This window comes from Sorex fumeus, unplaced genomic scaffold (assembly GCF_029834395.1).
Source record: "Sorex fumeus unplaced genomic scaffold, SorFum_2.1 ptg000043l, whole genome shotgun sequence".
Classification (NCBI taxonomy): Eukaryota; Metazoa; Chordata; class Mammalia; order Eulipotyphla; family Soricidae; genus Sorex; species Sorex fumeus.
Genome location: NW_026606100.1, coordinates 49,906,071 through 49,929,247, shown reverse-complemented (window position 1 = coordinate 49,929,247; position 23,177 = coordinate 49,906,071). Strand labels below are relative to the sequence as shown.

Here is a 23,177-nt window from a genome sequence, read left to right as displayed (position 1 = left end):
CCCCGATTAAGGGCTTATGGCCCTGACATTTGAGAGGGGACTCAAAGAACTGAATATTTACAGCCGGGCTCAAGGCTGGATTATGTGGCTTGGTGACGTGAGGGCCGGTGGCCCTCACCACTCTTAACCCTCCGCATGACGAGTTCTTCAGGGACCCGAGAGGCCTGTTCCTGCCACCCCCCGAGAGCTGGGAAGTGGGGTGAAGTGGTCCCCGGGAGGGTACATTGAGCTTGATTTTTTTCAGAGGAGCTGGTGCTGGTCTGTTCCATAGGCTGGACACGCAGCGAGTCCGTGTCCTGGGAATGGCTGGCCACTGTCACTCCCCACCCCTGCATCCAGGGACCTTCTCCCTCAGAGGGTCTGGAGTGTTCCGCTCATAGCCAGAGCAGGCCGACTCTCCAGGCCAGCGCTGCTCTGTCTGGCCCGGCCTTCCACTGTGTCTCTGACTCTGGCCACGCGTGGAGTATCACCAGTTTCCCGGCTTTGGTCTCAGAAACGCCTCCTTGGTGAGGCCGGGCGGCCGGGGCCGGGGGCAGCGGAGGGACAGAGCCCAGTTTCCCCTCAGTGCCTGGCTCAGCTCGGTGGCCAGGCTGTGTGCCCCAGAGCGTTCGCCGGGCTGTCCGCCCCAAGCACGCGCTGGCCTGTGGACGTGGCGTCTCTGTCCACTCTCTGCGGTGCCCACGTGCTCCTCCAGCTCTCCACCGTCGCTGGCTTTGCCTTTCCAAGTGGACAGCTGCGGGGCCGTCCTGGGTGTCTGAGCGTTCGGGAGACAGTTCGTCGTGGGCTCCTCCAGTTCCTTGAATCACTCGTGTGCTGCTGAAGGCTCGGCGGTATTATCGGATTTTATGTGATTAAGAGAGAACAGCCTTGCCATGGGCAGGCAATGGGATTCCGAAGGTCAGTTGGAATTCCTGAGATAACAGTGGGCCCTGATTTTGGATTTTTTTCCCCCTTGTTTTGCCCCCAGTTCCCTTTTTCTTCTTGATGGTGCTGAGGTGGGGACTCAGGCCCTCGCCCTGAGCTGCCCCTACCTGACTCCCATTCATGCCCTTGGCACCAGGAGAGCTTAGAATCCTGAAGGTGAAAATTGCACTTTTTAAATTTTTTTTTTTTTGTCCTGGGAAGGCGAAATCAGGCTTTGCTTGGAAGTGTGTGTTTTCCAGGTTCTGGCTGCTCCCGCTGAGAGTCAGGTGGGACTCGGAGTAGCCGGCTGGGTTGCAGGCCGCTCAGAGTGTGGAGACGGAGCTCAGGGTCTCCTTTGCACCTTGGGGCTTGTCTCTGGGAAGCCTCAAGGAGTCTGTAAACAGATGGATATACAACTTGAGCTTCCGAGGGCTTCATTGCTCCCATATTTGGAATTCTGGGTCCGTCTCCTGGGAATATGGAACATCTATTCTGCCACCCCTGGATAGGAGGGACCCATCTATGCCGCCCCCCTCCCCCCCCAGCTGGAGCTTGGTGAGACTTCCGGAAACTTCTGAGGACCTCAAGGGAAAGTGTGTGGAGTGCCTGGCTGCCAGGGCCCTGGGGAATGCACACAGACGTGTGGACTGCAGTGTGGGGGTGGGGTGGCTGAGTGCAGGTGAGGAGTGTGTTGAGGTCAGTGCCTGTCTGGGGAGGACCTCGCTAACTGGCTCCAGCGCTGGGGGCTGCAGGTTCCGGGAGGTAGAGCCATTGCAGCCCACCTGCCCCGGCCACTGTGACTCTGCAGCCTGGTACTGAGGCTCCCCCTGAGACACAGTGAGCCATACCCCCCTCACATGGATGTCTGTCACCATCCACGCACTTGACCTTCCCCATGAGAACACCAGCTGTTTTCCAGGCTTTTCCCTGTTTTGTCTTTGGGCCTCACCTGGCCATGTTCAGGGCTGACTCCTGGCTCTGTACTCAGGGATCAGTCCTGGTAAGCTTGGGGGACCCTATGCGGGTGCTGGGGATTGACCCAGGTGTGGCTGTGTGAAAGGCAAGGACCCTGCCCACTGCACTATCATTTGCCCTGACAATGACTTCCTTGTCACCATCATGATTACTATAGAATTCAGTTGATTCTTCTGTTTTTCTATCTTCCTCCTCCTCCTCCTCCTCCTCCTCCTCCTCCTCCTCCTCCTCCTCCTCCTCCTCCTCTTCTTCTTCTTCTTCTTCTTCTTCTTCTTCTTCTTCTTCTTCTTCTTCTTCTTCTTCTTCTTCTTCTTCTTCCTCCTCCTCCTTCCTCCCTCTTCCTCCTCCTTCCTCCTCCTCCTTCATTTTCTTTTTCCTCTTCCTGCCTCCTCCTCCTCCTTCTTTTTCTTGTTCTTCCTCTTCCTCCTCCTCCTGCCTCCTCATCCTCCTTCTTTTTCTTGTTCTTCCTCCTCCTCCTCCTCCTCCTCCATCTTCTTTTTCCTCCTCCTCCTCCAGCCTCCTCCTTCTTTTTCTTGTTCTTCCTCTTCCTCCTCCTGCCTCCTCCTCCTCCTTCTTTTTCTTGTTCTTCCTCTTCCTCCTCCTCCTCCTTTTCTTCCTCTTCTTCCTTCATCTTCTTCTCTTTCTTCTTTTTTCTTCTCCTCAAGAAAGCCAAGAAAATCTGGTATTCTGTCCTAAGATGGTTCCCTTCTTGGGTCTTTCCAGGTACGGAACCAGCACTGGAGCCTGATCATGGAGAGCGTCGTCCCATCCGACAAGGGGAACTACACTTGCGTGGTGGAGAACGAGTATGGGGCCATCAACCACACATACCACCTTGACGTCGTGGGTGAGTTGGGCTCGTTGGATTCTCGGTTCCCGGGGTTCCAGGAGTGCAGGTCCCTACCAGGACAGGAGCGGTTGCCTGCTGATCTGATGACCCCATGTCACTGATGAGCTGGGACCCTCGGGTTCTGTGTGATGCTCTGGTTCCCAAGGCGTCTTTTCGTGCTAAGTGGAAGTGGTTTGAAATATGGGGACAATTTGGAAGCTCCACTTACTCTGAAAACCATCATGCTGGGAAAGGTGCGGATTTGCTCTAAAAGAACTTTATTTTTGTTTCATTTTTATTTGGGGGTACTCCTAGCAGTGCTCTCCTGAGCACTGCTGGGAGCCTCCTGGGCTGTACTGGATGGTGCCGGGTGCTTCTAGGGCTGCATCCAGCCACACTCGGGACGATAATATACCAAGAATCAACCTGGGTAGGCTGCAAGGCATGTGTTCTAACCTCTGAACTATCTCTCTGGCCCAGTAATTCATTTTTGTTGCCTGCCATGGGGCCATTCCTGGCTGTGCTCAGGGCTTATTCCTGGCTATGCACTCTGAGATCACTCCTGACAGTATTCAGGGAACCGTTTGGGGTGTCAGGATCAAACCCAGGTTGGCTGTGAGCACTGCAAGCACCCTGCCCACTCTTTTATACTTCTCCTTTCCCAAGAATTGCTTTTTAAAAGAAGCAATATGATTTGAAGGACACCAGGTGAGTGCTACCTGAATAATTAATGAGAAGACAGTTGACACATACAATGTTATGATGCCGCGTTGCTAAGAAAGTTTAGTGTTTAAGAGAATAAAGGAGAAGTTCAGGCGATGATGGAGCTTGTAGCTGACTGGAAGAAGGTTCATGTTGTGTGGCCTTTCCCGTCCTCACGGAGAAAGTCTCTGGATGCTGCGAATTCAGTGTCTGTTCTTGGAGGCTCTTTCCGCCGAGGAAGGAGAGCCGCCGGAAGCATATGAATATCTTTCTAGCCAAACTCTCAGGGGACTGGGCTAGATTAACGCAGTGTCTTCGTACTCCATGGCTTGTTGTTCTGAAAACTTGACTCCCTCTTCTCAGAGCTGGTTTATGGTGATGGGTTCTGTTATACCCAATAAGGAAAGGCTGTGTGTGTGTGTGTGTGTGTGTGTGTGTGTGTGTGTGTGTGTGCTGGTTTATGGTGATGGGTTCTGTTGCACCCAATAAGGAAAGGGTGTGTGTGTGTGTGTGTGTGTGTGCTGGTTTATGGTGATGGGTTCTGTTGCACCCAATAAGGAAAGGGTGTGTGTGTGTGTGTGTGTGTGTGTGTGTGTGTGTGCTGGTTTATGGTGATGGGTTCTGTTGCACCCAATAAGGAAAGGGTGTGTGTGTGTGTGTGTGTGTGTGTGTGTGTGCGCGCTGGTTTATGGTGATGGCTCTGTTGCACTCAATAAGGAAAGGATGTGTGTGTGTGTGTGTGTGTGTGAGCTGGTTTATGGTAATGGTTCTGTTGCACCCAATGAGGAAAGGGTGTGTATGTGTGTGTGTGAGAGCTGGTTTATGGTGATGGGTTCTGTTGCACCCAATAAAGAAAGGGTGTGTGTGTGTGTGTGTGTGTGTGTGTGTGTGTGTGTGTGAACTGGTTTATGGTGATGGATTCTGTTATACCCAATAAGGAAAGGGTGTGTGTGTGTGTGTATGTGTGTGAGTGTGTGAACTGGTTTATGGTGATGGCTCTGTTGCACTCAATAAGGAAAGGATGTGTGTGTGTGTGTGTGTGTGTGTGTGTGAGCTGGTTTATGGTGATGGTTCTGTTGCACCCAATGAGGAAAGGGTGTGTATGTGTGTGTGTGAGAGCTGGTTTATGGTGATGGGTTCTGTTGCACCCAATAAAGAAAGGGTGTGTGTGTGTGTGTGTGTGTGTGTGTGTGTGTGAACTGGCTTATGGTGATGGGTCCTGTTATACCCAATAAGGAAAGGGTGTGTGTGTGTGTGTGTATGTGTGTGAGTGTGTGAACTGGTTTATGGTGATGGGTTCTGTTGCACTCAATAAGGAAAGTGTGTGTGTGTGTGTGTGTGTGTGTGTGTGTGTGTGTGTGAGCTGGTTTATGGTGATGGTTCTGTTGCACCCAATGAGGAAAGGGTGTGTGTATGTGTGTGTGTGTGTGTGTGTGTGTGTGTGTGTGTGTGTGTGTGTTATCTCAGAGGGGCGTGTTATCCCATGGCATCCCATGAGGCTGCCTCTCCCTCTTGTAGGGATGCTGGGAGAACTCTCCTTTGCGGAGCACCCCTCTCAGTCTTGTGCCCCCCACGTACCCCCCCCAGACCTGGCTGTGGCTTATACATTTGCCCTTTTCTGTGGGCATCTGGCTGACCCCAGCTCACTCTCTGCTCAAAGCTCGCCTTGATTCACTTTGCTTTCATGTGTGATCCATTGTGACATCACCAACTCCTGTCAGTCCTGCATAAACAAAGTTCTCGCCTCCCCCTTTGCCTGCACTTACGTCCCTGGTATCATTTCTCAGTGGGCTTTTCTTCTCCTGCACTAAAATCAAAGCTTTTTTTGGGTCACACCTGGCAATGCTCAAGGGTTACTCCTGGTTTTGTACTCAGGAGTCACTCCTGGCAGTGCTCAGGGGATCAGATGGGATGCTGGGAATCGAACCTGGGTCAGCTGCATGCAAGGCAGACACCCTACCTGCTGTGCTATCACTCCAGACCAAATCAAAGGTTTTTTAAAAAAAATTTTTTTTTAATTGAATCACTGTGAGATCGACCTTTACAAAGCTGTTCATGGTTAGGTTTCAGTCACACAGTGTTCCAACACCCATCCCTCCGCCAGTGTGTATTTCCCAGCATCAATGTCCCCAGTTTCCCTTCCATCATTCCCCATCCAACCCCAGCCTGTCTCTCTGGCAGGTGCTTTTCTTCTTCTTCTTCTCTCTCTCTCTCTCTCTCTCTCTCTGGCATTGTGGTTTGCAATACAGATACTGAAAGGTCATCAGGAATATCCCTCAGTTCCTGTCCTCTGTAAACATTTCCAACTAAAAATCAAAGTGTTTTTTTTTTAATAGAGACAGACCATTTTCATATTTGAATTGTCCAATTATTTTTTTCTTTTTGGGTCACATCCGGCAATGCACAGGGGTCACTCCTGGCTCTGCACTCAGGAGTTACTCCTGGTGGTGCTCAGGGGACCACATGGGATGCTGGGAATCGAACACGGGTCAGCCGCGTGCAAGGCAAACGCCCGACCCGCTGTGCTATCGCTCCAGCCCCTGAATTGTCCAAATTTAAAAAAATCTTCCTAAAAGCTCGATTAACCGAGTGACTTAACTGGGGTTAGAGTTTTAGGTGAGAAAACTGCTTTGATTGTCTGTCCAAATTAAACTAAGTTCCTGAGAAACTCTGCCTTAGAAAGTGTGGCAACAATCTCTGCATCCCCTGGAAATGGAGTTTGAGGCACATGTTTCTCTGTGGGTTCCCTGTGACGTTCAGTAGATTTCTAGGGAATCTTGCCCAGGGTTGTTAGAACCCTCCACTCCCACAAAGGTACTTCCTGGGAATGACGGTAGCACTGTAGCACTGTCCTCCTGTTGTTCATCAATTTGCTCTAGCGGGCCCAGTAACGTCTCCATTGTGAGACTTGTTGTTACTGTGTTTGGCATATCGAATACGTCACGGGGGGCGAGATACTCTCGGTAGCTTGCTATGATACCAATTTTACAAAACAAGTACAGAACGAAGTGATACATGGTTGTGTGTGTGTGTGCGAAGGGGGGGATGCATTTCAGCATCATGTGGTGTTAAGCCCTTTGATCCGATCACTTGGGACTGTCACGCCAGGCCTTGTGCATTCTTTTCCTGACCCCACAGCGTCTCTTAGGGAAAGCAAGACTCGGGGCTGGAAGTTCTCTGCATCTCCTTTTGAAGTGGAGCCATTGATGGCGAGAACGCAGTAACTGTGTCCTGCGATCTGCCGGCCTTGTAGCTTCCCACCAGGCTCTGCCCGGCTCCTGAGTAGCGTTGGGGTCATTCCAAGAATGGGAGGCTGGTCTTGGCCCCTTCAGCTCAGTTTCAGCTCAGGGTAGCTTTGAGGCTGAGGGCGTCTGTGAAACGTTCAGAAGCCCCCCGGGCGCCCCTTCCTGACAGCTTCTCTCTGCAGAGCCCTGAAACCTCTCTCGGAGTCTGGGGTGAGACCTGAGTTGGGGCCGCTGAATAATGGAATTGTGCTGTCTAATGTTAATCCCCTGGCAGACAGTCTCGCTGAAAAGAGCGTGTGATTCAGCGGCGCTGCACAGAGGGAGCGTGGACGGTGTGGGGCAAGCCGGAGAGAGGCCTGATTATGTCACCGAGCTGGGAGCTCGCCCAGCTTGGCGCGGGCCAATGAATGACACAGTGATGGTGGGGAATAGCCATGACAGCTCAGGCCCGATGCTTGGCCGCGCCTGGGACCTTCGTTATAAATAGAAGCCCCCGCCCGGGGTACAGAGACAGCGTCGGGGGAAAGATGGAGGTGTGAAGTGCTCTCATCCCTGCCCCGAACCAAAGCTCTCATCAGAGGAGGATCCGGTTGGCGAAAGCGCATCATGTCACGTGGGCTTGGCAGCCGTTGGCACATCCTCCTGGCGAGGGGGCAGCCGAAGGGCTGGAGGCTGGCACGGGTCAAGGCTGGTGCCCGCGGGTCCCGCTGCCTGATCCCGTGTCTCAGCTCTGTCTCAGCCCGCAGGAGAGCCGGGCTCTGGCCCTGCCACACATCTTCTCCAGGTGCTGGTGCTTTGGTCTCTCAGACCCCTGGGTGTCTGACTCAGCTACTGTGATGCATTGAAATGGGAGCAATTGTTTTTAAACACACCCCCCACCCCTCCGTCTACATCTGGAAGTATTCAGAGCTTACTCTTTTTTTTTTTTTTTCTTTTTGGGTCACACCCAGCGCGATGCACAGGGTTTAACTCCTGGCTCTGCACTCAGGAATTACTCCTGGTGTTGTTCTCTTTGGGGGCCCATATGGGATGCTGGGGATTGAACCTGGGTCAGCCACATGCAAGGCAAACACCCTCCCTGATGTGCTATCGCTCCAGCCCCCAGAGCTTACTTTTGACTCTGCCCTCAGGGATCACTGCTGGCGGTGCTCTGGGGACCATCTGTGGTTCCAGGATCGAGTCCAGGTTGGCTGCCTGGAAGGCACGTGGCTTAGCCGCGGTTCTTTCTCTCTGGCTCCTGGGCACAATCTTTGGACTGAAGTTTTTCCTGGGAGATGGCTTCCTTGCTGTTTTTGAAAGTGAAAGGCATGTGATGTGTGTGTCACCCTAGTATTCTGGAGTCACGTAGCTAGTGCCTGGAGTGAGTGTGTGCGTGTGCGTGTGCGTGTGCGTGTGTGTGTGTAAGGACAGTAGGAAAAACGGTGGACAGGAAATGCCTTGGTTAATGGGAACTCTTCTCGGAGCTCCGCTTCATTCTCAGCTGACACCAGCTACTGGCAGTGAGGAAGGATTAGCCTAGCAGTGTGTGGTGATGGTGTGAGAATCAAACCCTCAGTGGGACCGCCATGCCTTATTGGCGGGCTCCAGGGCCCGGCCCCTGCCACCTCCCGGACTCTCCTGGCTCCCCAAGTGGGTCATGCGGGGTGTTGGTGATCCGCAGGACAGCTGTGTGTGGGGAACCCTGGTGGCCTGTGCTGGCTGCGAGAGGGTGGGGCGTCCGTGCTGAGCTGCCCTGAACCCCGTTGCATTCTCAGCCCAGCCGAGCAGGAGCCGTGCCTTGGGTCTAGCATGGCCCCCGACACATTACTGTGTCCCCGCAGGAAGGAGGGCTGGGCCACGGGACGTGTTTTCTCTCCCTTCTGGACGCAGGATGTGCACGCGGGCTGGGAGTGGGAGAACTAGCGGCTGCTCTAAGGAATGGGAGATGACACGTTTCCTGCCTCTGTTCCTGCTTTGGGGCTGCCCCGGCCTGGCCGCCTCTGACCCCCGAGCCCAGCCCGGCTGCCGTCTCTTCTCCTCCTCACCTCTTCTCAGAGCTCCTGTCCCCGACACGAACCCCTGGCTCTGGGTTCGGGAGCTCTTGTCCAGCCCTTTAGTGACCAGGGCCTGGAAGGTGGGGAGTTGCTGGTCGGCGCCCACAGTGTAAGCTCCGGGGCAGGCTGTGCCCCCCGCCCTCCCAGATCTGCATCTCGGTGTCTAGCAATGCGCAGTGCTTGACCTGCAGGTGGGAGACGGGGCTGCACTGGACGGGGCCCCACTGTTTGGCCCTCGCATCACCTGGGAGGAAGTTCCCCGGGGGAGGGGGCTGGGGCGGGCAAGATGCTGATATCTAGGAAGTTGGACCCCTGCTGAGAGCACTAAAGGCAGCAAGAGAGCACCATGGCTGGACTGTTGCACTTGTTGCTGCAAAAAATAAGGAGGGAGGGAGGGAGGAAGGGAGGGAGGGAGGGAGAGAGAGAGAGAGAGAGAGAGAGAGAGAGAGAGAGAGAGAGAGAGAGAGAGAGGAGGGTGGGGGAGGGAAGGAGACAGAGAAGGAGGGAGGGAGAGAGGGAAGAAGGGAGAGAGGGAGGGAGGGAGAGAATGCGCATATGTGCATGGGTTGGGGAAGGAAGGAGTGAGGGAGAGCCGGTTTTATTTTATTTTATTTATTATTTATATGTTTGTTCTGGGTAGGGCGTTTGCCTTGCGCGCAGCCAGTCCGGCTGAGCCGGGTTCGATTCCTCCGCCCCTCTTGGAGAGCCCAGCAAGCAACCGAGAGTATCTCGCCTGCACGGCAGAGCCTGGCAAGCTCCCCGTGACGTGTTCGATATGCCAGACACAGTAACAACAAGTCTCATGATGGAGACGTGACTGGTGCCCGCTCGAGCAAATCGATGAACAGCGGGAGGACAGTGCTACAGTGCATGTTTGTTTTGGGGCCACACCCCGTGACGCTCAGGGGTTATTTCTAACTCTGCACTCAGGAATTGCTCCTTGCGCTGCTCAGGGGCCCCTAATGGGATGCCGGGAATCTAACCTGGGTCGACTGCACGCCAGGATAAAAACTCCCTCCCTGTTGTACTGTTGCTCTGGGCCCAGAGAGCTGGTTGAGGCCCAGCCAGTTGCTCCTTCTTTGGCAGACACCCACCCCGTTTGGGGAGCTTCCGATTAGGAACTTTTCCCTTCTTTTGGCTCTGCATTCCCAGAGGCCAGCAGATGACATGAAGCTTCCCAGCTGACCTGGACATTTGGGGGTCAGTGCTAAGGTAGGGTAGAGTCGGCAGCTGCATACCCCTGCCTATCCCACTTCCCGGGACAGGAGCTGGCACCTGCCAACAGCCTCTGGCGACTGCTTGGAGCAGGTCTGGATCCGAACACCCACCAGGCTGAGTGGAGCTGGTGCGGGTCCACCTGCTGGGCAGGGGGCGTGACTGTCCCTATTCACCAGCTCCGGGCGTAGATTCACCGGACACAGTGGGATGAGGCACTGCGCTGCCCCCTGGGCTTACTGTCCAGTGGGAGTTGGAAGCTGCATCTCTGCTGTACAGTGGGTGGTTCTGACCTTGGCTGGACACCTGGTGCCCGGCCCCAGTGTATGGAGGAGAAGTCATGTGCAACCTGTTTACCGCTCGGGGCAGTGGGGGAGAGCCCTGGAGAACACAGGCTCTGGTGTGGACCTGGAGCAGGGCGCTGAGGCCAGGTACTGTCCAGAACCTGTCTGATGCTTTGCAGGCTGAATTTGGGACTTTTTTTTTGGGGGGGGGGGCAGGGGGCAGTTGGAACAAAGCTGTTTTTTTCCCCCCTTTTTTTGGGTCACATCTGGTGATGCACAGGGCTTACTCAGGAATCACCCCTGGCGGTGCTCGGGGTGTATATGGGATGCTGGGAATCGAACCCGGGTTGGCCACGTGCAAGGCCAACACCAAGGGTGCCCACGCCCGCTGACCCAGCCCAGCACCTCCGTCCACAGGTGCCTCCAGCATTTGGAGAAGCACAAACTCTTGGGTACAGAACAGAGTGTACCAAAGATGAGGGAGCTGGCCAGGAGGGGCCCCCAGGATGCCCCAGGGACCGGTTGCTTTCCAATCCCAGGCCCACGGGGCTCCAGAGAGCTGAGGCTGGGTGCACGTCTGGGAAAAGGCACTGGGATTGCAAGAAGCCAGGCCTGAACTCGACGTTACCTACACCGGCCACTCATCATCACGCAGAGACAGAAGTTCAGGCGTGAGGACACGTGGGGGTTTCCAAAAAGAGCAGAAGGAAATGATCCCAATTTTGACAGCTTCAGACATCAACCAAGTTGACAAAGTCACCGTTTCTTCATTAACTCCAAAGCTGTTTGGGGGGAGGGGGAGGCTGGAGCGGGCGTGGGCACCCTTGGTGGGGGGGGGGGGGTTGCTTCTTGAGTAGAATCAGGCCTTGGGGCAGCCAAGTCTCCTGCTGGTTTGTGGCTTCTGTGGCTTTTCACATCTTTTGCTGAATGTTGTGTTTGCTGAGCTCGAGGCTGGGGGGTGGGAAGTGGGGGACGGGGGTTCCCCTCCCAGTGTCACTTAGAGCCTCTGGAGGTTCGGGTGGGGGGTGGTGAGGGGGGAACCATTCCCCATGTCGTTTCTACCCTCTGCTGACCCGGAAGTCCAGGATCACGGAACCTTTGTCTTCCGGCCTGTGAAATGGGGGTGCAGAGACACTGTCGAGGAGGACAGTGCTTTAGAGGACAGTGCAAAGCAGTGCAGTTGGGGGTCCACAGCCCCTTCCGGAAACCACACGCATCCTGCCCTCCAAAGGAGGGGTCGGTCCGCTCCTTGCCCCCTGGGACAGAGATTCCAAAACTACCTTTAATGCAGCCGCTGATCAGTGAGCTTTGGGGTTGCTGCGAAGCCGTTTTTATATCTGTTTTGCAATAGAGAATTGGGGAGCCAGTGCCAGTCAGCGGGCGAACACGTACCCCTCCCAGAGCCCCCTCCCCCCCCAAATGAGTGCTTTCCTGTGGAGGGATTCTGGCGAGAAGGCCGCTCTCCCAGACCTGGGGCCGGTGGGGTCTGAGGCAGGAACTCGCCTGCACTCACTGCGTTGGGGCTGAGTGTGACTTGCCGTGGTGGCATCTGGGCCATGGTGCTTGCCACGCCCCCGTCGCCCTCTGCCCCACTGTGGGGAAGGACGCCTGATTGATTGCTTTAGGTCCTGGCAGGAGGCCGGGCTGAGGTGGCAGAGGAGAGAGCTAATATTTGATCTCTTGTCTGATCTTTGGCGTGGAGTGCCCGGTGTGGGCAGAGAGCATGGCAGCATTACCGGGGAGTCCATGACTTACAGCATTTGGGGCCAGAGGGTCTTATTGCCCCTAGCTGGGTGTGACATGGGTTGGGGCAGCTGACGTGGGGTGGCCTGGGGAGCTTGGCTCGGGCACGCGAGTTCCCTGATGGCCGTCACGGCCGGCTCGAGCCCGTGGTGGTACCCGTGGGCGTGTGTTGAGGGAAGTAACCAGAACAAGTTTGCGAAAGCTCGTCTTGGGGCTTTGTGGTTCTTACTGGGTTGCAGGCTTGGAGGTGAGACAGCTTTTTTTTTTTTCTCTTTTTGGGTCACACCTGGCGATGCGCAGGGGTTACTCCGGGCTTTGCATTCAGAAATTTCTCCTGGAGCAGCGGGTAGGGTGTTTGCCTTGCACGCAGCCGACCCGGGTTCGATTCCCAGCATTCCGTATGGTCCCCTGAGCACCACCAGGGGTAATTCCTGAGCACAGAACCAGGAGTAACCCTTGTGCATTGTTGGGTGCGACCCAAAAAGCAAATAAAAAAAAATTACTCCTGGCGGTGCTCAGGGGACCATATAGGATGCTGGGAATTGAACCTGGGTCGACCACGTACAGGGCAAAGGCCCTACCTGCTGTGCTATCACTCCAGTCCCGGGGGTGAGACAGTTTTGGGGGTTCTCTCTGGACTCTCCCACAGCGGGAGTGAAGGGCCCAGGTCCTACACCCAGACACTCAGGAGAGCATGTAAGGCGTGGGCCGAGCCTGGGAATGGCACCATCACCATCGTCTCCCCTCACCCCCTCTTTGGGGACTTCCCAAGTGGTTGGGACTCAAGAGGCCCAAGGTCCCTGTGGTGAGTCTCAGCCCCGAGTCCAGGACGGGACGCTGTTTAGTCTCTGCACTGCTGGGGATGCCGGGGACACGCCAGGCGCGCACCCTAAGCACTGTCCCACCCCAGCCTCCCTGCCCCTTCAAATTATTTATGTATTTTTGGTCTTGGTTGTTTGGTTTTGGGCTTTCTTCTGGCTCTGTGCCCAGGGATCACTCCTGATGGGGCGCCCAGGGCCTTATCCAAGGGCGGGAATCCCCACTGGCTGCATCCGGTGAGAGAACCTCACTCCAGCCCCTTCCTCGTCACGGTGACACCCCCACCAGGCAGATTTTATGGATCACATCTCCTTAGCCCACCCACTGCGTCTCCTCAGTTCAGGAGAGAAGGAAGGGAGGGAGGAAGGGAGGGAAGGAAGGAGGGAAGAGAGGGAAGAAGGAGGGAAGGAAGGGAGGAAGAAAGGAAGGGAAGGGATGAAGGGAAGGAGGAAGGGAGGAAAGGAAGGAAGGAGGGAAAGGAAGGAAGAAGGGAGGGAGGAAGGAAGGGAGAGAGAGGAAGGGAAGAAGGAAAGAGGGGAGGGAGGGAAGAGGGAAGGAGGAAGGAAGGAAGGAAGGAAGGAAGGAAGGAAGGAAGGAAGGAAGGAAGTCTGGCTGGCTGGCTGGCTGGCTGTCCTGTGACAGGGCTGTGCTCCCACATTTAGGGCAGGTTTGAATTGCAGTTCCTGTCTATTCCCTTTCACTGCTATGAGGACGGCATCTCAGATGGGTTGGCAGCATTGGTGTCAGTGTTGTTCTGGGGAAAATTTTCTTCATTGTTTTGTTTTGGTTTTGGTTTTGGTTTTGGTTTTTGGGTCACAGCCAGAGACACCCAGAGATTGCTCCTGGCCCTCAAGAATCACTCCTGGTGGTGCTCAGGGGACCACATAGGGAATGCTGGGGGTTGAAACTGGGTTAGCCGTGCATGAGGCGAACACCTTCCTCACCCAGGTATTTGTGTTTTCTTCTGAGAAGAGAGGAGGTGAGCAAGCACGTCCTGGGCTGAGTTGGGAGAGAGGGAGAGAGAGAGAGAGAGAGAGAGAGAGAGAGAGAGAGAGAGAGAGAGAGAGAGAGAGAGAGCAGGCGGGCTGAGCTGTTTATTGTCGCGTGACGGGTTCTCAGACCTTGGAGTCGCCTGAACATGACCTTGAGGGTCTGGAGGACCATTTGCAGAATGGCCCCAAGCTGCCACAGTTAGAGGGGAAACAGGATGTTCGTTTGCTCCTGTATCTTGCTGGAACATTCCCTCCTCCTCAGCTCGGCTTCTCAAGCCGAGAAGAACCCGGAGAGCCTTTCTGTGACCCGGCCCGGAGTCCAGAGGCAGGGTCAGATGCATCCGCATCTTGTCAGATGAAAGGGGTCTTTGGCAGGACAAGCCCGCGACTGTTATTCTGGAAGGTTCTTGGGCAGCCGTGCCTTATTTCCAAGGAGAAGGCCTCATTCGGTTTTGGTGCAGCCCGGCCTCTGGGTTCAACCCTAATGGCGAAGGACATAGTGCTTCCACTCAATCTGCCAGTTTCGTCCAAAACAAACCATTCTGTGTCAGAATGCACGCACGGCGGGATGTCCAGTGGGGTAGGGGCCAGGCTCCACACCCCTGGGGGTTTTGTGGGTGACCTTTTGCGAGCTGAGTGATTTCTTTGGGAACTTCTCCTGGGTCGGGAGTGATGGTCAAAGTGGGTAGGGTGCTGGCCTTGCATGCGGCTGACCCGGGTTCAATCCTTGGCTCCCACATGGTCCCTCAAGCCCTGCCAGGAGTGATCCTGAGCCGCAGAGTTGGGAGTAAGCTCTGAGCACAGCTGAAGGTGGCCCCAAAACCAAGATGAATAAATAAATAAAGAGTATGGAGAATCACGTCTATTTGCAACGTGCGATTTGTCCTCTAAGAAAACAAATGAGGTTTCCCCCTGTCCTGCGGTGCACACCAGAGGGAGTGTTTCTTGTTTGCTCAGATGGGCCGAGAGCTTTGGCTTCTGCTTCAACCACCCCAGGAGCAAAATAAGGGATCCGAGCGCGGAGGCTGATTGCTTTTGCAGGACTTTCTCGAAGGAAAGGCCTTTCAGATGGTGGACGTTGGCAGGAGCTGGCCGTGTCCTTCCTGAGGTCCCATGGTGCCCTGCAGGCCGCTGTTTCTTCCCCACGAGGGCTGGCCTGATCCCCTGCCTCCATGCATGAGACTGTGCCTGTTTTATCCTGTTTAGTTCCCAGGAAGGCTCTGAGGACCAGCTGGTGCACTCCTGTTGGTGGGCACCAGAACATCCCTTTGCTAAGGCAGTTCCTTGAGTTGGGCTCAACTTCCCTTTTCTAAGGCAGTTCCTTGAGTTGGGCTCAACTTCCCTTTTCTAAGGCAGTTCCTTGGGTTGGACTCAACATCCCTTTTCTAAGGCAGTTCCTTGAGTTGGACTCAGCATCCCTTTTCTAAAGCAGTTCCTTGAGTTGGACTCAGCATCCCTTTTCTAAAGCAGTTCCTTGAATTGGGCTCAGCATCCCTTTTCTAAGGCAGTTCCTTGAGTTGGACTCAGCATCCCTTTTCTAAGGCAGTTCCTTGGGTTGGACTCAACATCCCTTTTCTAAGGCAGTTCCTTGAGTTGGACTCAGCATCCCTTTTCTAAGGCAGTTCCTTGAGTTGGACTCAGCATCCCTTTTCTAAGGCCGTTCCTTGAGTTGGACTCCCAGTTCCTTTTCACTGGCCAAATAATTCCCACCCACAGATCTTCATTCTGAAGGGCTGCTGTCCTTGGGGCGTCCTCCCCTCTCTAATGGCTTTGCATTTTACTTCTTGACGAATTATTGAAAGGAGAAATTTGAATTCTGGGCTCCATCTCCTGAGAAGCAGATTTCTTTCCATGCCCCCGACCCCTGCCACCCCCAGTTCTGTAACTTTTCCAGCCCGCACCCCCACGGGGAGCCTTGCATTCCTAAGAGATGTCGCTCCCCTCTGCGAGTGGCGGGTGTCCGGCTCTCCCCAGCAGGACACTGTTCAGCTGTGTTTACCCCAACACCTCGGGCGGCCGCCTGACGTCAGTGCGGGGGGCGAGGCGTGGTGCGGGGTGCCCCCACCCCGCCTCCAATGTCCAGGCCGCAGCCGGGAAAGTTCCCTTAGGAACCGCACGTGACCGAGATGCTTCACTGATCTGAAAGGCAGGTTTCCCGTGACCCTTTTTTGCCCCGTCCGTGTTTGTACCCAGACCTGGTGATGCCCGGGACTCACTCTGGGCTCTGCACTCAGGAATTACCCCTGGTGGGGCTGTGGGGAGAGGGTTTGAGCCCCTGCGTGTGCAAGGCAGACGCCTTTCCCTTTGTGTCGTCTCTCTGACCCCCTTCCCGTGACTGCTGAAAGGGGCTTATGGGTGCTGGAGGTGGGGACCCAGCCTTCCTGCACATATTCTGGGGGGTTGGAGCAGTGGCTCAGCAGGTAGAGTACTTGCCCTGCTGGTGACCCACCAGGCTGGGCCCCTGCCCTGCACCTTCTGTGGACCCCGAGCACTGCCCCGGGAGTCAGCCACCACCCCAAACTGACAATAGAAAACAAAAGTGGCAAGACAGATGTGATATTGGTAGAACCTTTTGAACTTTGGGTCGGGGGGCTTCCTCACAGTGCTCAGGTGGGCTTGGTGCGATGCCTGGTGTTACTTCTCTGGACTGTGTGCACCTGACTCTTCACTGTTCTGGCTCAGGGGGACTTCGGCCCACCGGGGAGCTCTGCTGTGCCAGGGATCGTGCTCAGGGCCCGGGTCAGGCATGAGCTCCAGGCCCCTCATCTCCAGCCCTGCCCCCCTTTCGAGCCTCTCTGGAGGGGCCGGGCCTGTGAGAGTAAGTCATGGTGGGTGGGAGCTGGTTCAGCAGCTGAACGCATGTGCTGCATGTGGGAACCCCGGGCTCCGTCTCCGAGCCCTAATGGGGCGCCCATCCTGCCCCCAAGTCCCCGCACCCGTGACTTGCCAGTCCCACAGCTTTCCACCCGTCTGCCACTCCTTTCATTTGTTGTTGTGGTTGGTTGTTATTTGGTTTGGGGCCACGCCCTGACTCCTGCGCAGTGCTCAGGGCTCATTCCCAGCAGTGCTCAGGGGATCGGACGGGCTCAGCCCCACTGCTTGCTCTCTGGCCTAGCTGATGAAGAGGGGAGGCTCGTCTCGGGGGGGCCGGAGTGGGGACCGGCGGCATCTTGGGTTCTGCCGGGAGGTTGAAAGGCTCAGCGCCCAGAGCCGGGTGCCGTTTGGCCAAGAGGACGCGCCGACGCTAGCAGGGAGGGCGCTTGTCTCCACCTGCCCCCGCCTGCCCGCGCCTCCACACCTCCGAGCAAGCACAAAGGAGTCGGCGCTCTTGGCTTCTAGCGGTTCACGTGGTGCAGCCGGGGCTAAGTCACCGGGGACTTGGGTGCCGCAGGGAGAAAGGCCCCAACGGCCCCAGCAGGCAGGGCAGGAGCCCAGGGGTCCGCACAGAGCCAGGCCCCAGCGAGCTGGCCGGAGGGGACAGCAGCAAGGCTGCAGCTTTCACAAAAATGGGCTCCCTCGCTCCCTCCCTCCCTCCCTCCTTTTTTCCTTTCCTTCCTCCTTCCCTTCCTCTCTCCCTCCCTCCCTCTCTTCCTTTCTTCCTTCTTCCCTCCCTTCCTCCCTCCTTCCCTCTCTCCCCCCTCTTCCTTTCTTCCTCCATTCCTCTCTCTCTCCCTCCCTCTCTTCCTTTCTTCCTTCTTCCCTCCCTTCCTCCCTCCTTCCCTCTCTCCCCCCCTCTTCCTTTCTTCCTCCATTCCTCTCTCCCTCCCTCCCTCTCTCTCCCTTCCTCCTTTTTTCTTTTCCTCCCTCTTTCCCTCCTTCCCTTCCTCCCTTCCTCCCTTCTTCCCTCCCTCCCTCCCTTCCTTCCTTCCTTCCTTCCTTCCTCCTTTCTTTCCTCCTTTCTTTCCTCCCTCCCTCCCTCCCTCCCTCCCTCCCTCTGTCCCTCTCTCCCTCCCTCCCTTTCTTCCTCCATTCCTTCCTCCATTCCTTCTTCCCTCCCTTTCTTCCCTCCCTCCCTCTCTCCCTCCCTCCCTCCCTTCTTCTCTTCCTCCCTCCCTCTCTTCTCCCTCCCTCCCTCCATCCCTCCCTCCCCCTCCCTCCCTCCCTCCCTCCCTCCCTTTCTTCCTCCATTCCTTCTTCCCTCCCTTTCTTCCCTCCCTCCCTCCCTCCCTCCCTTCTTCTCTTCCTCCCTCCCTCTCTTCTCCCTTCCTCCCTCGCTCCCTCCCTGTTCTAAAATGTACCTTCCTAAACTGGGTCAAAGAAGGCAACTGAAAAAATAATCGGCAACACAAAAACGTTTCTGAGTCTACAACAAATGAATTCCGCATCGAGTGGGCCCCGTGTCTGTGGCCGTGCCCAGCTGGTCGCGTTTCTCACCTTGGAGCCGGGTGAGGAACCCGCTCTCCAGGAGGCCAGGCCAGTGTGCCCATGGGGGGCCGTGACCCCGTCCCAGAGTCCCCCACGCCCCGCCCGCCCCTTTGCTCCTGAGCCTGTTTTCGTCCTGCCGATTTCTGTGCCCGGCTCTGGAGAGGTTCCCACGTCGGGTCTTTTCAGAAGGACGATGGCTCAGCACCCCCAGGAAATCTCCCTTTCAAAGCGAACAAGTGGACAGTCCACCCACGGCTGCTGTCGCCCCCCCCAACCCCGCCTGGACCCGAGGCTGGGGGGGCCGGCGAGACCTCGCCTGTCTGGGTGAGCTCGTTAGGCCGAGCTTGACAGCAATGAAATCATCCTGCTAATTGCGATTAGCGTGAGGTCTTTAGCAGTTATTGGGCGCCACAGACTGCTCAGCGTTTGATCATCCTTCCCTAATGACCCTGCCTCATGCTAACCGGTTTAGTGCGTTTTTTTTTTTTTTAATGCAAGTAAAGCAACTGAGGGCTACTCTTTAGAAAAAAAAAATAAAGAAAAGGAAAGAAAAGGAAGACCAGGCCGGGCTTTAGAAAATGTAGTTCTCTCGGGTCGTTGTGAGTTGGCTGCCCCCATCCAACCAACCCCCAGAGTTGCTAAGAAACTGCATTTTCCAGGGAGGTAATTACATTTTGATTTTAATTTAAAGAGAGAGCAGGCGGGGATCTCCACGCTTCTTGAATGAGAAAGGAGACTCCAGGAGCCCGGGCCGCCCTCTCCTTGCCAGGGTTGGAGAGAGCCAGAGAGACTCTTGCGGTGGTTCTCTCAGTGGAGGTGGTTCTCGGGCTGGCTGGCGGTCGGTCCGGGAGGCGGGGATGGATTTATAGGTGTAATTTAAGGCGCCGCCTCTCCAGGCGGCCGGGGTGCTGTGCTCACTGGCCTGAGACCGGGGGCCCTTGGCTTGGGGATTTTTTCTTTTTTCGTGACCTTTGCTGTGTCAGAGCAAAGTTGTAGATCTTTGAGGAGAAAACGTAGTATTATGTCCAGGGAGGACCGGCGTGTTATAAAGTTTCACTGGTCAATTAACAGAGATTTATTCGTTGTCACGCAGGTATCCATCCACTCTCTCTCTCTTTCTCTTTCTCTCTCTCTCTCTCCCCCCTCCTTCTCTCTCCTCCCCTCCTCTAACCCCCTCTCCTCCCTCTTTCCTCCTCTCTCTTTTTCCCCTCCCTCTCTCCCTCTCTCTCCCTTCCTCCATCTCTCTCTCTTTCTCTTTCTCTCTCTCTCTCCCCCCTCCTTCTCTCTCCTCCCCTCCTATCTCTAACCCCCTCTCCTCCCTCTCTCCTCCTCTCTCTCTTTTTCCCCCTCCCTCTCTCTCTCCCTTCCTCCATCCCTCTCTCTTTCTCTTTCTCTCTCTCTCTCCTTCTCTCCTCCCCTCCTCTCTCTCTTCTCCCCCTCCTCCCTCTCTCCTCCTCCTCTCTCTTTTCCCTCCTCCCTCTCCCCTCTCTCTCCCTTCCTCCACCCTTCTCTCTTTCTCTTTCTCTCTCTCTCCCTCTCTCCTTCTTTCTCCTCCTCCTCTCTCTTTTCCCCCTCCCGCTCTCCCCCCTCTCTCTCTCCCTTCCTCCACCCTTCTCTCTTTCTCTTTCTCTCTCTCCCTCTCTCCTTCTCTCTCCTCCCCTCCTCTCTCTCTTCTCCCCCTCCTCCCTCTCTCCTCCTCCTCTCTCTTTTCCCTCCTCCCTCTCCCCTCTCTCTCTCCCTTCCTCCACCCTTCTCTCTTTCTCTTTCTCTTTCTCTCTCATACACACACACACACACACACACACACACACACACACACACACACACACCCCTTCCTGCTCTCCAGGGCACAGGATTTGAGCCAGTCTCAGCAGTGAGTTAGACTCTTGGTCATGGGGGAGGGGACTGTCATCTCCCCTTTGCGGGGTGGTTTTTTTTTTTTCTTTTCAACCCCTCAATTAAGGAGAGCCGAGAGGCGTGTGCGTTTCTTCGGCCCTGACCCCTGCTTCTACTTCGTGGCCCCTCATTCCAGCGCTGCCCCCGAGTGTCCCGCCAGAAGCCCCGCCCGACCCCACCTGCTGCTAACTCTGCACCTCGGGGTTCCAGCAGGTTCTCCTTCACCCCACCCCCCCACTCCCAGCTCAGGTGTGCAGGCCCGCCGTGCCCAGAACCTGCAGGGAGGCGAGAGGTGGGTTTCTGCTTTCTGTCTGTTTGTCGTTCCCCGCCCCCCAGGAGAATAGTTTTCTCTGGTCTTGGTGGGCTCAGCTGCTGCAGGAGACCCTCGCCCGAGTGACCAGCCCTTTCTGGGGACCAGCTGCGCGTGATGTTGCCTCTTGGGAGAAAGGATGGAGCAGTGGGAATCCATCCACAGATCCTTTACTTACATTAACTTCTGACATCCTCCCCTCTCCCAAGCTGGAAAAACCCAAAGGATTCGGGTTCCACAGGGCTGGTGAGGTGCCAGTGTGGCGCACACGTTGGCTCTCAGAGGTCTCGGCCCCCAGCACCCTCCCTGGCCCATCGGAGGTCACAGCCCAGCATACAGATGCCGCCAGCTGCCGTCTACACCGCGGGCCTCTCCAGTTTCACGGAACCCAGTGGCCCCTTCCTTCTGAGGGCTGGTGGTGTAGAGGGGAGGGAGAGACGGAGGAGGAGAAGTAGCCGCCAGCGTGCGGAGGGCAGAGGCTGGCACCCCTGGGCCCATCCAAGGCCTCTCCAGGCTCGTCCTCCCCGCTGGCTTCAGGGCAGAGACCGAGGTCGCAGAGGAAATCGGAGACCACCACGTAGACACGAAACAGGGGGCTACTGACTCTCTCAAAACATTTCCAATGACGTCCTCCACAGTCTCATTTTCTACCGAAGGCAGCTGTAATAAGTTTTGGAAGACAGGGTAAGGTTTCGATTACGGAGCACGCCTGCTCGTGGTCGTGTGTGTGTGTGTGTGTGTGTGCGTGTGTGTGTGTGTGTGTGTGCGCGCGCCCACAGGGAGAAGGGGGTGGTGAAGAAGTTATTCTGAATCAAGGTGAGAAAATTTGGCACACTGTTATTTGCAGATGCCATAACATCGAACCATTGTAAAGGTTTTGCATGCGCGCGCGCGCACGTGTGTGTGTGTGTGTGTGTGTGTGTGTGTGTGTGACAATAATGGGGGTAGCAATGGAATCAGTTAATAACTGGCACTCGGCAGCCCGTTCGACCACAAGTGAAACAAGCCTTCAGCTGTGCAGCGGGACCCAGCGTTACTCGGCGGCGGCTGAATTCCCTGCTGGAGACTGGCGCGGGCGAGACGTGGGGCTCATGAAAGCGCTCATTGTCCGCAGGCTTCGTTACTGCGTATCACACGCACAGTGTTTGCTTGTGAAACGATTTATTAGAAACAAGTATGTTTCAGAAAGAGGACTTGGTCGGAGATGCAGTTGATCTGGCTTATGACATTTAAGATTTTAGAGAACCTTTGTTTCGAAGAATAAATATTTAGGGCCAACTGTAAATATTTATCGGGAAACACGCAAACACACACGCATGTGCTGGCAACACTGGGAGCCGGAGCCAAGGAATGAACTGATCCCCACGGCTTGCTCGAGGCAGGAAGGAGGCAACTCCTCAAAGGCTGCCCGGCCTGGGGACGCCTCTGAGCAGGGCCGGGAGCATCCAGCCCACGGGAAGCCCCGGGAAGGATGTGGGGGAGGGGGGGTGCACCTGGGAACGTGTCTGAGTGTGTGTGTGTGTGTGTGTGTGTGTGTGTGTGTGTGTGAGTATCTGGAATATGAGTGTCTCAATGTGTGAAACGTGTGTGTCTGAGTGTGAGTGTGTGGGTGTGTCTATGAGTGTGTGAATGTGAGTGTAAGAATGTGTGTGTGTTGTGTGTGTTCTGTGAGTGTGTGTGCTGTGTGTGCTGTGAGTGTATGTGTGCTGTGTGAGTGCACAGTATGTGTGCTATGAGTGTGTGTGTGCGTGAGTGTGTGTTCTGTGAGTGTGAGTGTGTGCATGAGTGTATGTGTGTGCTGTGAGTGTGAGTGTGTGTGTGTGAGTATCTGGAATATGAGTGTCTCAATGTGTGAAATGTGTGTGTCTGTGTGTGAGTGTGTGGGTGTGTCTATGAGTGTGTGAATGTGAGTGTAAGAATGTGTGTGCGCTATGTGTGTGCTGTGAGTGTGTGTGTGCTGTGTGAGTGCACGGTATGTGTGCTATGAGTGTGTGTGTGTGCTGTGTGTGTGCTGAGTGTGTGTGTGCGTGAGTGTCTGTGTATGCTGTGTGCGTGAAGTGTGTGTGTGTGTGCTGGTGTCTGTGTGTGCTGTGAGTGTGTGTGTGAAGGGATTGGCAGCACCATGTCAGCAAACCTCTTGTGCCAGCTCCTCAGGATGGCACGTCCGTCAGAGCGAGCATTTCTGCTGAGTTTTTTCCTTTGGGGGGTGCGGCCAGCAATACTCAGGGGCTGCCCCTGGTGGTGCTTGGGTGTTGGGATTCGAACCAGGGCCGTGGCTGTAGCCACGCGCTAGGCAAGTCCCTTCGCCTCTGTCCCTATTCACTTATTCATGCTTCTGCTTTGGGGATGTCAGGGATCGAACCCAGGGCCTCGCCAGGGCTCTCCCCCTGATCTGCACCCCCAGCCCTCTTCCGGTTTTTGGGCTGGGAGAGCCTGGCGTGGCCGGCTAAGGGCACCCATGTTTTCTTCGTTTTTGGCCTTAAGTTTGTGAAGAGCCTGGCCAGCCTCAGCTAGGAGGTTCGTTTGCACACATCCGGTCTGGTGCAGTCAGTCCTATGCAGTGACCACTGGACACTCTAGCGGGCTTAGCTGTCCTCTCTGATGTGTGCTCCCTGTCCAGTGCTCAGGAGGCCCAGGTACCCCGGGCGAGCGTCCTCTGTGCCTTGGGCCTGTGGGGTCCCCTCACTCACTGGTCACCTTCTAACTAGAGGTGAGGGACAGGGGCTCCTGGTGCCGGGCAGGGGACAGGGCGTGGCTGGACCACGTGGGGTTCTGTTTGTGGATGGATCATCCGAGATGCTGGCTCTTGACCGAGGGCAGCCGTGGAGGCAGGTTCTGGTCCACGTGTCCTGCCTTGGGGACCGTC

At 55.7% G+C, this 23,177-nt stretch overlaps 1 protein-coding gene across 6 annotated transcripts in view; it reads left to right on the top strand.

The window, feature by feature from the left end:
• The window catches only part of FGFR2 (fibroblast growth factor receptor 2), a 110,385-nt gene that overhangs the window by 49,882 nt on the left and 37,326 nt on the right, over positions 1-23,177 (top strand). For all 6 annotated transcript variants that reach the window (XM_056120481.1, XM_056120480.1, XM_056120479.1 and 3 more), the window contains one exon: positions 2,602-2,725. In XM_056120481.1, the coding sequence (XP_055976456.1) occupies positions 2,602-2,725 (124 nt within the window). The remainder of the gene's footprint in view (positions 1-2,601; positions 2,726-23,177) is intronic.